Source organism: Acartia tonsa, chromosome 3, assembly GCF_053477335.1.
Source record: "Acartia tonsa isolate MP-2025a chromosome 3, ASM5347733v1, whole genome shotgun sequence".
NCBI lineage: Eukaryota > Metazoa > Arthropoda > Copepoda > Calanoida > Acartiidae > Acartia > Acartia tonsa.
Window position 1 is genome coordinate 47,914,391 of NC_137262.1, and position 14,641 is coordinate 47,929,031.

A 14,641-nucleotide genomic window follows, 5' to 3' on the forward strand; every position below is an offset into this window, starting at 1 on the left:
AATCTGTCAGTCAGTCCGTAATGCTTTGGGGGAAATGTCATTTTCTCGGCTGCTATTTAAGTATGTAATTTATCTAGTCAAATAGACAAAAGAACTCATTTTTGTTTTGTTTTTATGACGTCATCTCAATAACTCAGTTTTTCCGTTTGTTAATCAATGATTTTTAGTGATTCGATACTTAGGAATGTTTTTATCCTTGTTGAACAACATACACCCAGTCCCACAATTCTAAAAGTTTAAAATGTATAAAATACAGGAAGCACTTCGCGTGGTCAAAGATTTATATCACATATCACAATCTATTGCGGACCTTTAAAATCCGGGGCTACTCTTAAATATCTTGTGTGTGTTTCTATCGAAATTAACTCTAAAATGCCTTTTTAAGGTGAAGCTTCCTATAGGCCCTAGGATGGTTTTTAACATTTTAAAATGTATCATTACCCCTTTTCTAATAATTAAAACCCGTTTGGGTGCTTTGAAAATCTTTTTAATTTAAAAAAAGAGGGACTGTCCTATTTGAATCAGGTTTAGACTCCCTTAAGATATTTAAAAGTTTGATTTTTCTGAGTCTTGTAGGTGGCTTACGTGCGGCGGCCGTCCATACTTTATTCTATTTAATTTAGTAATGTTTACTACAGATGAACATAATTGTCCTTGATAACTAAAATGTCAGAGAAAAATTATCCAAATTTATTTTCTTTTGTATGGTGGTCAAACCAATATAAAAACAATAGGAAATTGTGCAAAAAGTATAAAGAATTTAACTAATTACCTTGTGTATTAACTTTATTTAGTTCTTGAATACATTTTAATTTGTATTTTATTTAAGACCTTCTCAAGTGCCCCTTGAAGCCTTTTAATTTAAGTTTTATAACGAAAATTTAATTTTTTTTGTAATATTTTTCTAGGGGCGATTTCTGTTTTAAGGGTGCTGGTACCCTTCCCAAAAATAGTTGTAAACCTTGCCAGGACCTATGAGGAGTTTTATTGTAAAGGAGCGATTAGCAAAATCCTTCTTTAAAGACAGACACACAAATATACAGTCATCCTGTTATTTTTATATAAGGATATAAATTATATTGCAAAAAGTTGAGGTCTACTTTATGCATTGTTAACTTTATTGATTTGCAAATAATTCAAATTGCATAGTTTAGAATGATATATAAAGGCACAGTGTATTTTAGTTATTTATTGTAAATTCATTGACAGCGAGATCCTTCGCTAAAGACAAAAAAGCTCATACTATATATTAGAGTATTTTCTAATTTTTTTGATTTGTTAAAAAACTTGTAACCGACAATTCAAATTCTGATTTACTTTTTATTAATACTTTAATTTAATATCAATGTCATTTAATGCATTTTTAATATTTGTTTTCATTTAATTTCAATTGTGTTTTATATTTTAAATAAAAAAATAAAAATAAAAAACACCCTATTAAAAAGCCTTTAATTTGATATCAATGTCATTTAAATGCATTTTATACAACCTTCACTCACTTGTTATGCATATGTGTTTATTTATAGCTGCCAGGGGCTGAAAAAAGTATATGTGTTAAGTTGATTGTAGATTCTAAATAGGAGTTTTCAGCCGTTTACAGTTAAATGGCTGGGACTTTTAAAATTGTCGCTTTTAGAGTCTGGGGCTAAGGCCAACTTCAAATTATGCGACTGCAAGGTGGTATATAGAAATGGTATCATTTTCATGTTTAGCTTTTAGTTTTTCAGAATATTTATCTTTCTCCTTATATATTGATGGTATGAAAGACTGCACTGTACAAAAGCAAATATCTGTATGGTAGCATAATAGAATTATGAGACAAGAAGAATAATGTATAGTAAAACAATTTGTCACAATCAAAGAGGAACTTTTACATAGTTTTTAAAAGAATTTATCATCGTTTATTCAGTATTGACTAAAACTATATTATCAGATTCTTTTAGTAATTAAAATAGTTTTTAAACATTACAAAAAAATTTTGCAATTACTTTATTATTATTATTTTTACTTTATATGATAAAATTAAGACTACATTGCAACATTATCTTAAAAAAAGATACCGAATAATTGTTTTTTAAACTGGTATATCATATGTTAACTACCTGAGTATAAACTGTATTCCTTTAGTTTATAGAAGATACTTCTAAAATATTAAATAGATTGTGCGTGGTATGTACTTTCAGATCTCGTCAACATTTAGAACAATTAATGCTTAATATTCGGATACAGGGTTTTGATTTTATTAGAGGGTATTATTGCGTCAACACCTTAAAATATATGAACCAACAAAATAAAAAATAAAAAAAATGCATCATGACAATTAATTTCAAAATAAAAATTGCACTTATAAAAATGGAAAGGAAATAGACTCGTATTTTATTATCTAAGTTTAATAGTATTTTTCTTATTTTTTAAATGTATAAAAATCTATAAAAAGTTAAGGAGTAGTGTCACTAACACCCGTCCGAACGAAATTTGAAAGCTATGGAAACTAATTGATCTATGGGTTTTAATTAAGAAATTCGACCGTTTATAGCCGACTTTTTTATTGGGAAGAAATAAAAAAAATAAGGCCTTTCATACCAAAATGTGTACAGTTTCTACCCAATAGCAGGTCTACAGAGTTCTCCCAGGATATTTTTATTGGTGGAGCCTTATTACCCCTCTTTCTTAGTACCTTTATTGGTAGCATATATCAATTATTAACAAGGATAATAACATTAGGTAGAAGCAAAGGTTTTTAAACCCTGTTACATAGTTTGTATTCTTACACAATATGTCATTATATGAAGCAATAGTCTTTGTTACCTCTAGTCTAATTGGAATTGCCTAGTGTGTTAGGATTTTTATGGAAGCTACTTTAAGGTCTTGTAGTGGTTTTTGATAACTTTTATAAACCCTTTCCAAATATTAAATTCCAACTTGTCTGACACCAACCCAAGCCATCATATATTAAGCTTTTCTAAAAATTACAACTTGTCACACTCAAAGATACTTATCTTGAAACAAAAACCTTACTTTATATCATGGAGTAGCTTCTAGGAGCTCCTTATATGAATTCAAACAAAGAATTGGAGGGAGACAGAAATGTGAACTAAAACCATCCCAATATCAAAAGTAAAAAAAGCCTTAAATCATCCCTTGATAATTAGTAAGATTCCCTAATATTAAAAAAAAACATCTTCACTACAAAGACACATTGTATATCATATAAAGTAGATCCGCTACTAAAAATGCCTCCTAGAGCGTAACAATATATAAAATTGCAGCCTATGAAGTAAGAATAATAATGTGCAGTGCATTTCATTGCAGTTGTTGTTAGATGCAGTACAGTTTTGCTTGCGTAGTATCTCTACAGATTCTCTTACGATTAACATTTAAAAGTCTAAATTCAGTAATATTTGGACGTCTTTGTATTCTTTATAGTTATTTTTGTCTGTCTTTGTTTTTCTGTATATATCTAAAATGCTATCTATTTTTTCATGTCTATCTTATGATTTCCAAATTTTCTTCCACACTAAAAATTACAGCTATGTATCTTTGATTTATCGTTGTCCTTGTTTGAAGTGTGATAAGACTGCTGTTTTGTAAACAGTGTCTTTTCAAACTGTTGGCTTTCTTCAAGTTAAGGGAGAGTTAAAAATTAAAAAGAACAAATTATCGTAGTTACCCTATAACTCGGGTTTGAAATCTATCCATAGTGACATGATTTTATGTTTCTTTTTCATGAAATGGTTTTGAAATTGAACATAATTTGCTTAAATCAAATATGACGTTCTATTAGTCAAAATTGTAAATTTTAAAATTACAGATTATTCCATTTATTCACTTAAGCTTTTAGTGTTTTGTGTATGTGTCCGTGTGTGTGTGTGTGTATGTGTGTTAGTATGTGGGTGTGTGAGTGTGAGTTTTTGTGCAAGTTTTTTTTTGTTGGTGAGTCTACACTTCCCCATGGAATTGAAAATAATTGCAGATATTTTTTCCCTATACAAACTCCTAGAGATACCCAGAACCCAATACCTATCCTAATCTAAACTGAAACTTTCAAGGACGTCCAATGGGAGGGGATTTTAAAGTTTGAATTTTTACCCCCCCCCACACCCCCAAGAAAAAGAATAAAAATAAAAAGTTTGAACGCCCTTGCCTCCCCTTATCCCCTTTTATTTTCAATTAGGTTTAAAATTAGCGATTTGGGTTCAGTGTTCGATACTTACTTTGAGTGAGATCACCAAAACACCCAATAAAAATATTAGGTTGAGTTGTATAGGAGCAGGGACGTCAAAGCTTTTATTTTGAGGGTGTAAAATAAGGTTTTACAAACTTTTGACTGGTAATCTAATATATTTTTTTTTTGTAAATTATGAGAGGGTAAAATGAGGGATTATAGAAAAGGAGTCGAGAAGTTTACTCTGTTGTAATAATTCTGGTGACTAGATAATATGATGTCTTTACGGAAATGATGACTTACCTTTTTTAATTCAACTAAAGTTATATTTTTGTACACTCTAATGACATTTCTCGTATTCATTCGAATCCGGTGGATAGGAACCGGTTCTCATCCATACGAAAAAACTATGTCTAGCATCGTATTATATCCAGTTTTCTACGAATATAGAAATGTACAATCATAAGATTAAAACTAGTTTTTTTAGCCCCGTGGTGCCGAAGGCACCGGCTAAAAAAACTAGTTTTAATCTTATAATTGTACATTCTATATCCGCGGAAAGCGGTTTATAATACGATGAAGAAATAACTATTGTACACTTTAATGACATTTACTATAATTTATCTTGAAAATAAAATGACAAGGATTATCATATAATATCATGGGAAGAAATAATTCATTAAATGCAGTAGGTATAGATTTAACACCAAGATGCTCCTAAATAAACCATTAATAGATTTATAATTACTTGGATCTTACACCAGATTATCATATACTCTAACAAACTGAAACTTGCAGCGAGCTAAAAAAATTGATCTCCCACTTTACCCCATCACCTCATTGGATGAACGAACTTACCAATAAATGACAGGAGAAATAGCAACCAAAATTGACGACAATTTTTCCCTTGTCTTAATATCTACATATATTCTACATCCATTAGTCCATTTAAAAAAAGCTTTCTATAGGTGACTGTTTCTTGTGTCATTCTATCTATGACGCTAAATAATAATCTTAAAACTGCCCTTTAAATCTTTAAAAACCCTAGACAAATACTAAACTTCTCTTAAACCAACTGTTTACGAGATTTAACTGGACACACAGCCACACAGCTGCTTTAACATCTAATCCTTAAGGTTTCATTGTTTTTTTTTACAAAGCTTCAACAAGTATAAAACAGACAAACAGAACAATGACATTTAGAGAATCTTTGCTATTGATAATTATTATGCTGCGTGTCTAATAAATAATTTACTTTTTCAGGTGTCCTGTGATTATCCTGATTTTCCAAACTTCAGACCTAAACGAGGAAATTATTGCTCTTCTAATATGAGGTCGTGTTAATGAATTCGTTAATTTTTAAGGTAGATGATCATATCTTAAGATACTAAAAATGTTTTCAATTGCTGATATGCTAACATACTTGAACAGTAATAACAAAATGCGATACATGGTTAACACTTCCAGACAAGGTTTATGCAATCAAAGGGTTTGTTGTTTTCCCCTTTACTTTTAGTCAATTTCTTGATACAAGAAGCTATCATAGCTCATAAACATTATTTTTTTAAAGAACGTGTCCTAACTTTTGTAAATTTTTTCAAAAGGCTAGTCGGTGCTTTTAGTAAGTAAGTAGAAGATGTAAAATGTTTTTTTTTTGTAGACCTCTTATTTTGAAGTAATTAAGATTTTTTTTAATTAAGTTGGTTTTAAGGTACTAAAACGCAACAAAATAAAGAAGAAAATTGCCATTATGAACAAAAATAGTAAAATTTTTTATTTGACACCTTACTTTTTAAATTCTGTTTTGTAATTATTGCAAAAATCTATTTTGTTGAACACAGGTGAATGAAAACTTTGAACTTTACGAGCTCGTTACGAATGGGTTAAAACAAAATCACAAAAGTTAGGACACGGTCTTTAAAGAATATCAAATTAAATAAAATCTAAATCTTATATTGAAATACGGAATAAAATTTAGGATGGTGAATTTTAAACACGTAAAAACGACATTATGTTTATGCTAATAAATTCAGGAATATAAAGGGATAAGATAATTGCTGATAAATGAATGTACATCCCAAATGAGATTGCAATCAGTGGTTGAAACGTAAGGACAATTAAACAAAATTTTATAAAATTTCCCAAAGTTGTTGAGCTTACGAATAAGAAAACATTATTATAGAACTTTGGGGACTAGTGTAATAACAGCCCAATGTCCCCTTCCTTCCCTGCAATAGATATCATGTCACAAAACAACGGTGACACGCGACACAGTATTTAAGCCTTGTAACTTATTAAATAAAGAGTTTATATTTAACATTGACTCCTATTAGAGGCGAAGCTACTCTATAATCACGGTATGTACGTTTGTCTGACGCTCTGTCACTTTTGATTAGATTTTAATATAAGGTGCCCAGGGAATACAAGAAAATTCCGCCACTTGATTTTTGAAATGAATTTAAATATTGCGGGGGGGGAGGTTGTCATTTTTCTGGTTTGTCTTAACATACGTGGCTAAACTTTACACCAAGAAAAACATAAAAACATGAGAAAAAAACCACCAACTAAATAAGATGAAAGGTGTGGGAGGGGGAAGTTTTTTTGCTCAAAAAGGTACTTATAAGGAAAGCATGTTTTCAAAGGCTTTGGTGTATAATTCGACAATAAATAAAATGTTTTAGCTAATAGTGGCTGCATTACTTTTCAGTATTAGTTTGTTGTTTCTTATTTATCATAAAAATGTTTAAAGGTTACACCGTCAAATATTTTTTTGTTCTTGTTTATTTTGTGGATTTTTTACACTAAAGCGTCTTAGGGGTAATTGATGATTGCAATTTAACATAATAATAACCGAAAACTGCACTAAGCAAATCTCAAAATTTGCATTTTAAAAATTGCACCAATGAAAATTTTTTTTGTCTTTTGTCTTTAAGTAATGAAAAGTTATAAATTATAAATATAAGTATTATAAGTAAATTATTGAGTAAAATAGTTAACATTCTTATTGTCTAGATTATGTTCTTCAGTTCTTAGAAACTGCTAAAAAAAACCTACATTTCAAATAGGCTAAATTACAGACAGCAAAATTTGAGTTAAGCCAACTGCAACCAGTGCAAAAAAACATCTTTTGTGTTTTTCCTTCCTTGTGAGATAATAATAATAAACTTTTGTGATGCAATTACTTAAATCTTACTTTTATAGTTTCAAACTATTAAACCACAAAAAAATATCTTTTAAATGACAGCTAAAAGAGGATATCTATCTCATTGTTTTATGTTCCTTAAGATTAATTGACTATTTTTAATTGTTCTTTTTTAATGAAGTGTTATATTGGTTCTAGGCACTTTTATTTTAATTCAAAATATTTAAAGGTCAGCCAAAATGAATGGGTGATTTGCCAGCAAAGAGAAAGATTCTAATTTGTGACACAGACGGACAGACTTTTCTTATAGAATTACTGTGCTTCAGAAGCATTATTAACAGACAGACTTGCATAAATGGGTTGTGTGGAGGTTGCGCTACTAAAATTTTCTTGTAAATCCTACATTTCAAGATGCTAACTCATTGAAACATTTTATTTTATGACATTTTTATTACACGTCAAGTTTAAGTCATTACAGTTTACGGTATTACTCAGGGAGGGAGAGGACAATGGCGGTTAGATTAATTTACATTCCATGTTATTCCACCCCCTTTTCTTATAGCTACTAAGGTTATAATTTTATAAGCATATTTTGTGGGGTAAGATTGAATTAACGATCCTACATCCCTGTGTATTTTTTTATAGCTTTGAATTATGAGAAATGTTAGATAAAAGTTCACCATTGATTACTGCTTATTGTTAAAATAGTAGCCTCTCATTGCGTCATTACTCTACAAGTCTTGGTTGTCAAATTTACACTTTGCAAAAAAAACACAAGCACATATTTTATCAAAATATATATAAGCATTATACATAGTGTATAAAGAGTCATATCCAAATTATAAAGACCTTTTATAAAAGTATGAGAAAAAAATTAGAAAAAAGTAATAAAAAAATCTAATTTTTTCATTGATTATAAAATGAGCAAATAATTTTTTAACAGATGATATAAAAGTAGAAATTATAGATGACCATGAAATCTCAAATGACGGAGAGCAACTTCTTCAGTTGGTCATATCTGACATCAACAGCGAAGAACTTCAAATTGATAAGGACCAATCACAGCTGATTGGTGACTATGATTATGACCAATCAGAATCAAGTACTGAAGATTTTGACCTATCAGAATCAATCAATAATGATTCTGACCAATCAGAATTCATCAATAGTGATTCTGACCAATCTGAATCAAGTGAAGATGTTATAGAAACAGCAACATCAGAAGAAAATATATTTGAAACAACTGTACATATTGTTGAAACTTCTAATGATAACGATACCAGTGAAAACAGTGATACAATTATTGATAGTGATGGTGATATAATAAGAAAAGGGAAAGCTATTGGTGAAAATGCTAAGAATTCTGGTAATTCATTACGAAGAGTCAGGAAAAAGAAGCGAAGGAGAAAACCAGATAAGCCTTGTTCGGTAAGTAAAAATCTATTAGCAAGAATGGATAATGATATAGAATATACCTAGATATTATGACAAGGGAAAAATTGTCGTCAATTTAGGTTACTAACATTGACATCACTTATTGGCCAGTTCTTTCATCCAGTAGGAGGTGATGGGATGGGATAAGGCGGGTGGATGATGGGGGAACGTTATTTTAGCCAGCTACAAGGCTCACTTTTTAGAGTACATGATAATCTGGTGTAAAATCCAAGTTATAATAAATACGTTGTAGCAAGTCAAATCTTAGAATCAGCAGATAAATAGAAAACTTTTATTTTTTGAAAAATTATCAGTGTTGAAACAAAATGTACTATTTCTTGCATGGTTTGCAGAATAGCTGTTTTTAAAGTTGTAAATGATAAATTCTTTTTTTTCAAATGCCATATCCTCGTCAGTGAAAACATGTACTATACTCGCGTCGCATAGTAAGATATATTATTTCATGTTAAATAGAGTTCAGTTACGTTAGGACAATAAAGCCGAAGGAGATTTTTACATAGTTTTAGGTTATTCAGAGATTGTCAGGAAAATTGGGTTAGGTGAATAGAGATAAAATTTGCTTTTCAGTGTCGGCAATTATAAAAAAAAAATGTTTGATATGATTTTTCTAAAAATCAATCTAAATACCTAAACTTATTCATTATTATTTAATAATAATTTTTATCTTTAATCAATAAAATATTGAGAATTAATTAATATATCTTTTGCTATTTATAATTAGATTTAATGACAAAATTTGCATAAGTTTTCATGGAAACTTCAAAAATTAGATTTTTAACCAATTCAATTATCAGATATATTCCTACATACAACTGAAATTTGAAATTATTAAATCTGACTAAATCTAGTTTCTATCTAACAATGCATATATGCTTTGTAAGTCAATTAGGTGTTTACTATTAAGAAATTGGATATAAAAACAGTCTTTAATTCAATACTTGTCTAAGTAACTTCATCAGAATACTAGTTGCTTCGCCCCTTGCCTCTAAGATAGGGCGATGGAGGTCGGGAAAATAGCATAAAAAGGCCCAAATACTTTTATCATGCTTTTCTAAAAAGTACAAACCATTTAGACTAGAAATTTCTGAGATATTTAGCCTCAGACAAAAACTTACAACTTCATTTTGTATGATGTTTATTTAGAATTGAAAATATCTAAAACTGCATTTTTGATTTTGCATAATCATATTTTGATAAATGCCTTAAATGTTATAGATATCAAGGTGTATTTTTATATGTTTGGTAATTTACAAGCTTTTATCTTCATATACAATTGATTTCCTTTTGAAATACATAATTGTTAATCCAAGAAATATATTTCCCAAACAAAGCACAAACAAAGAGAAAGAAAAATAGAAAATTGAACATAATGAGAAATTTTAGTATTATTACTGCTTTTTCTTTTTCACAATTGAAACAAATAAACGTTTACATTCTAGAAAAAAAACTTTGCATAAAACTTTTTCTTAGAACACTTATTTTTCAACCGTAATAATATTTGCTGAAATGTCTAGGTCAACCATTTTTTTTTGAATGTTCCAATTCATTGACAAATTTGGTTCCGTGTGTTTTTAATAATAATACACATTAGATTAATAACCACGTGGATAAAGAGTATGAAAATTAATACAATTTTAAAGAACATGATATTTTTCTTAATTTTTTTTTCTTAGTATATAGGATTAAAGAACTTAACGCTTAAAAAAGAAACATCGTAATTATCATATTTTTTATTAAAAAAATTTTCTCAACTTTTCTGCTAAATAGAATTGACTTTTTCTTTTTCATTTTCACAAGATGTATAAATTCTACTAATATCAAAAATTGATTGGCAAGAAAGTTGTATGTCAAATAGTTTTTATTTTAATTGTAATATCTCCATTTCTGTTGAAACACTGTGTCCATAAATTTAGACATGCACTCCATCTATCATAACATACTTTCATGTAAAAGAAATGATTTATCAAAATGAATATTAAATCATAGATTTAAAGGGATAAGACAATAGACGATAAATTTATGTAAACACTCAATTATGATAAACAAAATTTTAATTATTGTAGACTGAAATTATTGGTTGAAAAGTTTGAACACTGCTTAATCTTACCACCAATCTAGATATAATAAGTCTTGAAAATTTTAAGCCAACGAATGAGGCTTAATGAGGCTGAGGGTTGCTCAGAGTGACTGATTTCCCCCCCTAGCCTTTCAGCTTTCTTGTATTCATTAAGTTTCTTTTCGGATGCGGCTAAAGTTTTGCCAAATCCGTGTGTATGAATACGGCTGGGACTTATTGGGGGCTTATGTAAGTCCGACAGCTGACGGTGGGGCTTCTGTAAGCCGAGCAGCTGAAAGCTGAGGTAGATTCTTAAATGAGGCAAAATTAGTAGTGAGGCAAAATTGTTTTTGTAAAAAATCCTCCAAAATCACATAAAAATCTACAAAAATTTTACAAAATCTTATGTTATTAACCCTGTTATAATTTTGTTTAATTTTTGTAGATTTTTTATGAGATTTTGGAGGATTTTTCACATAAATAATTTGCCTCACTAAGTGACCCTAATTTTTTTAAAGATCCAACTCTGTTTAGGCTACCGAGCCCTGATTATTATAAAATGTTTTTATTATTCTTTTATTTTCAGGAAGAGGAATGCGCCAAGAAACCAGAAGATAAACAAAAATCATTAAGGAATCATAATAAGTTGTAGAATATTATAATTCAAGAGTAATAACTCATAAAAACTTTAAGTTTGTTATTGTATCAACATGCAAAGCAGTATTGTATTGTCATATGATTAACATTTGCATATGATTGTCGATTAAAAGTAAGACATAGCACTTTCATTACCAAATAGTTGTATAAACAGTGGAATTGTTTTGTCAACACTCTTGGATCTAAAGGGATAAGAAAATGGCTGATAAATTTATTTATATTCTCAATGATGATACACATGATAACACCTTCTATAGACTACAATCAGTGGTCAAAATGTTTGGACACTTAATCTATTGAGTGTACCAATCAAACATCAATAAAAGTCTCCAAACTTGTTAAGAAAACATTATTATATAACTTTGGGGACTGGTGTAATAAACAGCTCAATTTCCCTTCTCTAGCTCCCTGGTCAACATTACATATCCTAGTTTAACTGGGAAGTGTGCACTTTCAATAATTTTCATTATTTTATGCTTCATTTGGCATAAGTATGGTAAAGAAGATTATAATAATTCAGTGCTCGGGTAAATTCTTACGAGTTAATAGAAATAAGAAAAAAGGATTATTGGGTTCGATGTCATACCAAAGGCATAAAAATGTTATCTACGACTACTTTGTCAGTGAAATAAAAGCCTTTTAAACAAGCCGAGTTCAGCTTAATTGACTTTAATCAAAGATCTTAAGGGTCTTGTATCTGAATAGAGAAGTGTCAAATGACTTACCCGTTTATTCCACAAATAATTGACAATTAAAGAATCATTTAAAACCAATGACTACAACCAATAAACTATCAATTAAATTATGATAAATAACCAAACATAGTTTACCATAATTAATGCAATTCAATTAGGCTTTTGGTTTTTGTCTTCCATGATTCTTTATATGCTTTATAGTTATGTTTTAAAATCCAGCATACCAGCTATATAACCTAAAAATAATATATTTAAATGCACTTTTAACGACTAAATAACCAATAACTAGATTTTTATTAACTTTAAGCATTTTTAGTAAATATATAGAGTAGCTGCGCTGAAAATAACATGGCAATTTTTGTGCAATTTTGACCCACACATGGGCAAATGGACGCTATACACCGCAAGCATAGGGCTTAGGGCTGACAACCCTATCCCATGTCCATAAAAAGCCACATTGTTACAGAAACACTGACAAATTGTCAGCGGCCTATGCTCCTCCTGTGGAGTGAAAAGGGCTTGTTACTTTTTTTTTTTGACCCACACAATTATAGAAAATACATGTAACATAAAACAAAAAGATTAGCTGCTCTTCTAAAAACAAAAAAATGTGTTGCACATTAGATCAATGGATTTAGAAATACATGGATATTATCACAGGGGAAATTTTTTCGTTAATTCAGGTTACTAGGATTGAACCTGTTTATTGGTAGTTCATTCAGTAGTAGGGGAGGAGTTGGGGTAAAGGTTGTGTTATTTTAGCCCGCTCGAGTACCGCTTTACCAAAATACATGAAAATCTGGTGTAACATCCAAGTAATAATATATCCATTTTTAGGCGCATGTAATTATAGAGTAGCTGTGCATCTTTTAACGCGGCAATTTTTGAGAATATTTATGTGCAATTTTGACCCTTACATTTATAGCAGATGCACATAAACAAAAACACAATTTATTCTAATTGTTACTTTCAGTAATTGTAGTTTGTCAACATGCATTTTTGATAGTTTATGTTCACTATTTACCTTGAAATAAAAAATGGCCATGGCTGAAATCATTTATATTATTCATATCGACTATATAATATCAAAGAAATTGTCATAGCTGACATGTTGCAGACGTAACAGTATTTTGTACACATTATGTCTACAACTTTTGTTACATAACTTTTTAAGGTGTTTACGGCAAACCCAACAAACTTTTCGAGTGTTGCAAAAAAGGGATAATTTTAAGATTAAGATCGAAAAAAAACACAGAAATGGAAACTTTCTTCTCTCTTTTTTAGGCTAACTTTAATTATAGAAAGTAAACTTTTCTTTTTGCAGTAAGAATATATGTGTTTTGTTGTAATAAGTATTTAATAAAAGCTGATTATGAATGAACCTGCAGGCAAATAATACAGAATCTCAATAGAATCAGGAAACATGAAAAAACACAAAACAATCATTTTATACTTTTAATGGCATAGTTAAAGTAATACATTTTTTTATTGGTCTGTTAGTCTGTAGGGTAAGCCTATCCCTTTCTCACCATCCATATACTTACTTTTCCTATATCACCGCCACGTTTTCTCTTTCTTTTTCTGTTTGTAGGATTTTTTTTCTATGTATACCCTTTTATTTCTAACTTTTACTGTTAGTTTGTATTTTGATTAGCTTTTTTATTAAATTAAATATAATAAGAATTAAGGTTTCAAATCATCCTTTTAAGCAGATTTTTTTCCCAAAAGCTTAATCTTTGATGGACCTAAACGTTCTTGGTTTTTCTAGCTTTTATATTTAACTCTTTCAATAGATTTTTTTCTGGAAATAATACATTGATATTATCTTTATTTAAATAGAAAAGGAAACGTTTTACAATAATGGTTTCTTTTAAAGACTTTATTTGTCCTTTTTAAAAGCGAAGCTTTTCTATAATTCGTAACGGATAGCTTTTTTCGTTAATTTAGGCATGTTAGAATTGTCCTATCGATTTCAAATTTTGCATGGTGATTCCTTTAATAGTTAGGTACGATTTATAACGCGTAGCAACTCTATAATCATCACCAAAATGTCCGTACGTCCATTTTAAACATGTTGATTTTTTTTTACTTTTTTTAACAACAAATTTTTATGTGATTTTATCATCCTATTGATCTGATTTTTGGTATATTGATTCCTGGGACAACAAAGTATAATGTAATCAGCGAAGCAACTCTATAATCAAGTCCTAAAAATGTAAGTATGTCCATAAACATTATCCTGAATCAAGCGGTTTTTCAACAAATTTACTTATAATTTTGCTTTGACTCTTATACATTTATATTATGATTATTCAGTTCTGACACTATACAAGTTTTAATGTCCGTTTGTCCTACCGTTTCAGTGCTTCGCTTTTATGGATGTTGTCATCCTTGTTGCATTTGCATTTTAAGCTACTTCTATAGAAATAAGAATATAGCAAGGACAATTACATCCATTAAGAAATTGGAGT

The 14,641-nt window shown here is 29.5% G+C and overlaps 1 protein-coding gene across 1 annotated transcript in view; it reads left to right on the top strand.

Moving 5' to 3' along the window:
* The window catches only part of LOC145314922 (uncharacterized), a 45,201-nt gene that overhangs the window by 9,600 nt on the left and 20,960 nt on the right, over positions 1–14,641 (top strand). Inside the window, exons 3-6 of the mRNA XM_080154998.1 lie at positions 5,429–5,472; positions 8,249–8,735; positions 11,405–11,449; positions 13,557–13,585. Of these exons, the coding sequence (XP_080011124.1) occupies positions 5,429–5,472; positions 8,249–8,735; positions 11,405–11,449; positions 13,557–13,585 (605 nt within the window). The remainder of the gene's footprint in view (positions 1–5,428; positions 5,473–8,248; positions 8,736–11,404; positions 11,450–13,556; positions 13,586–14,641) is intronic.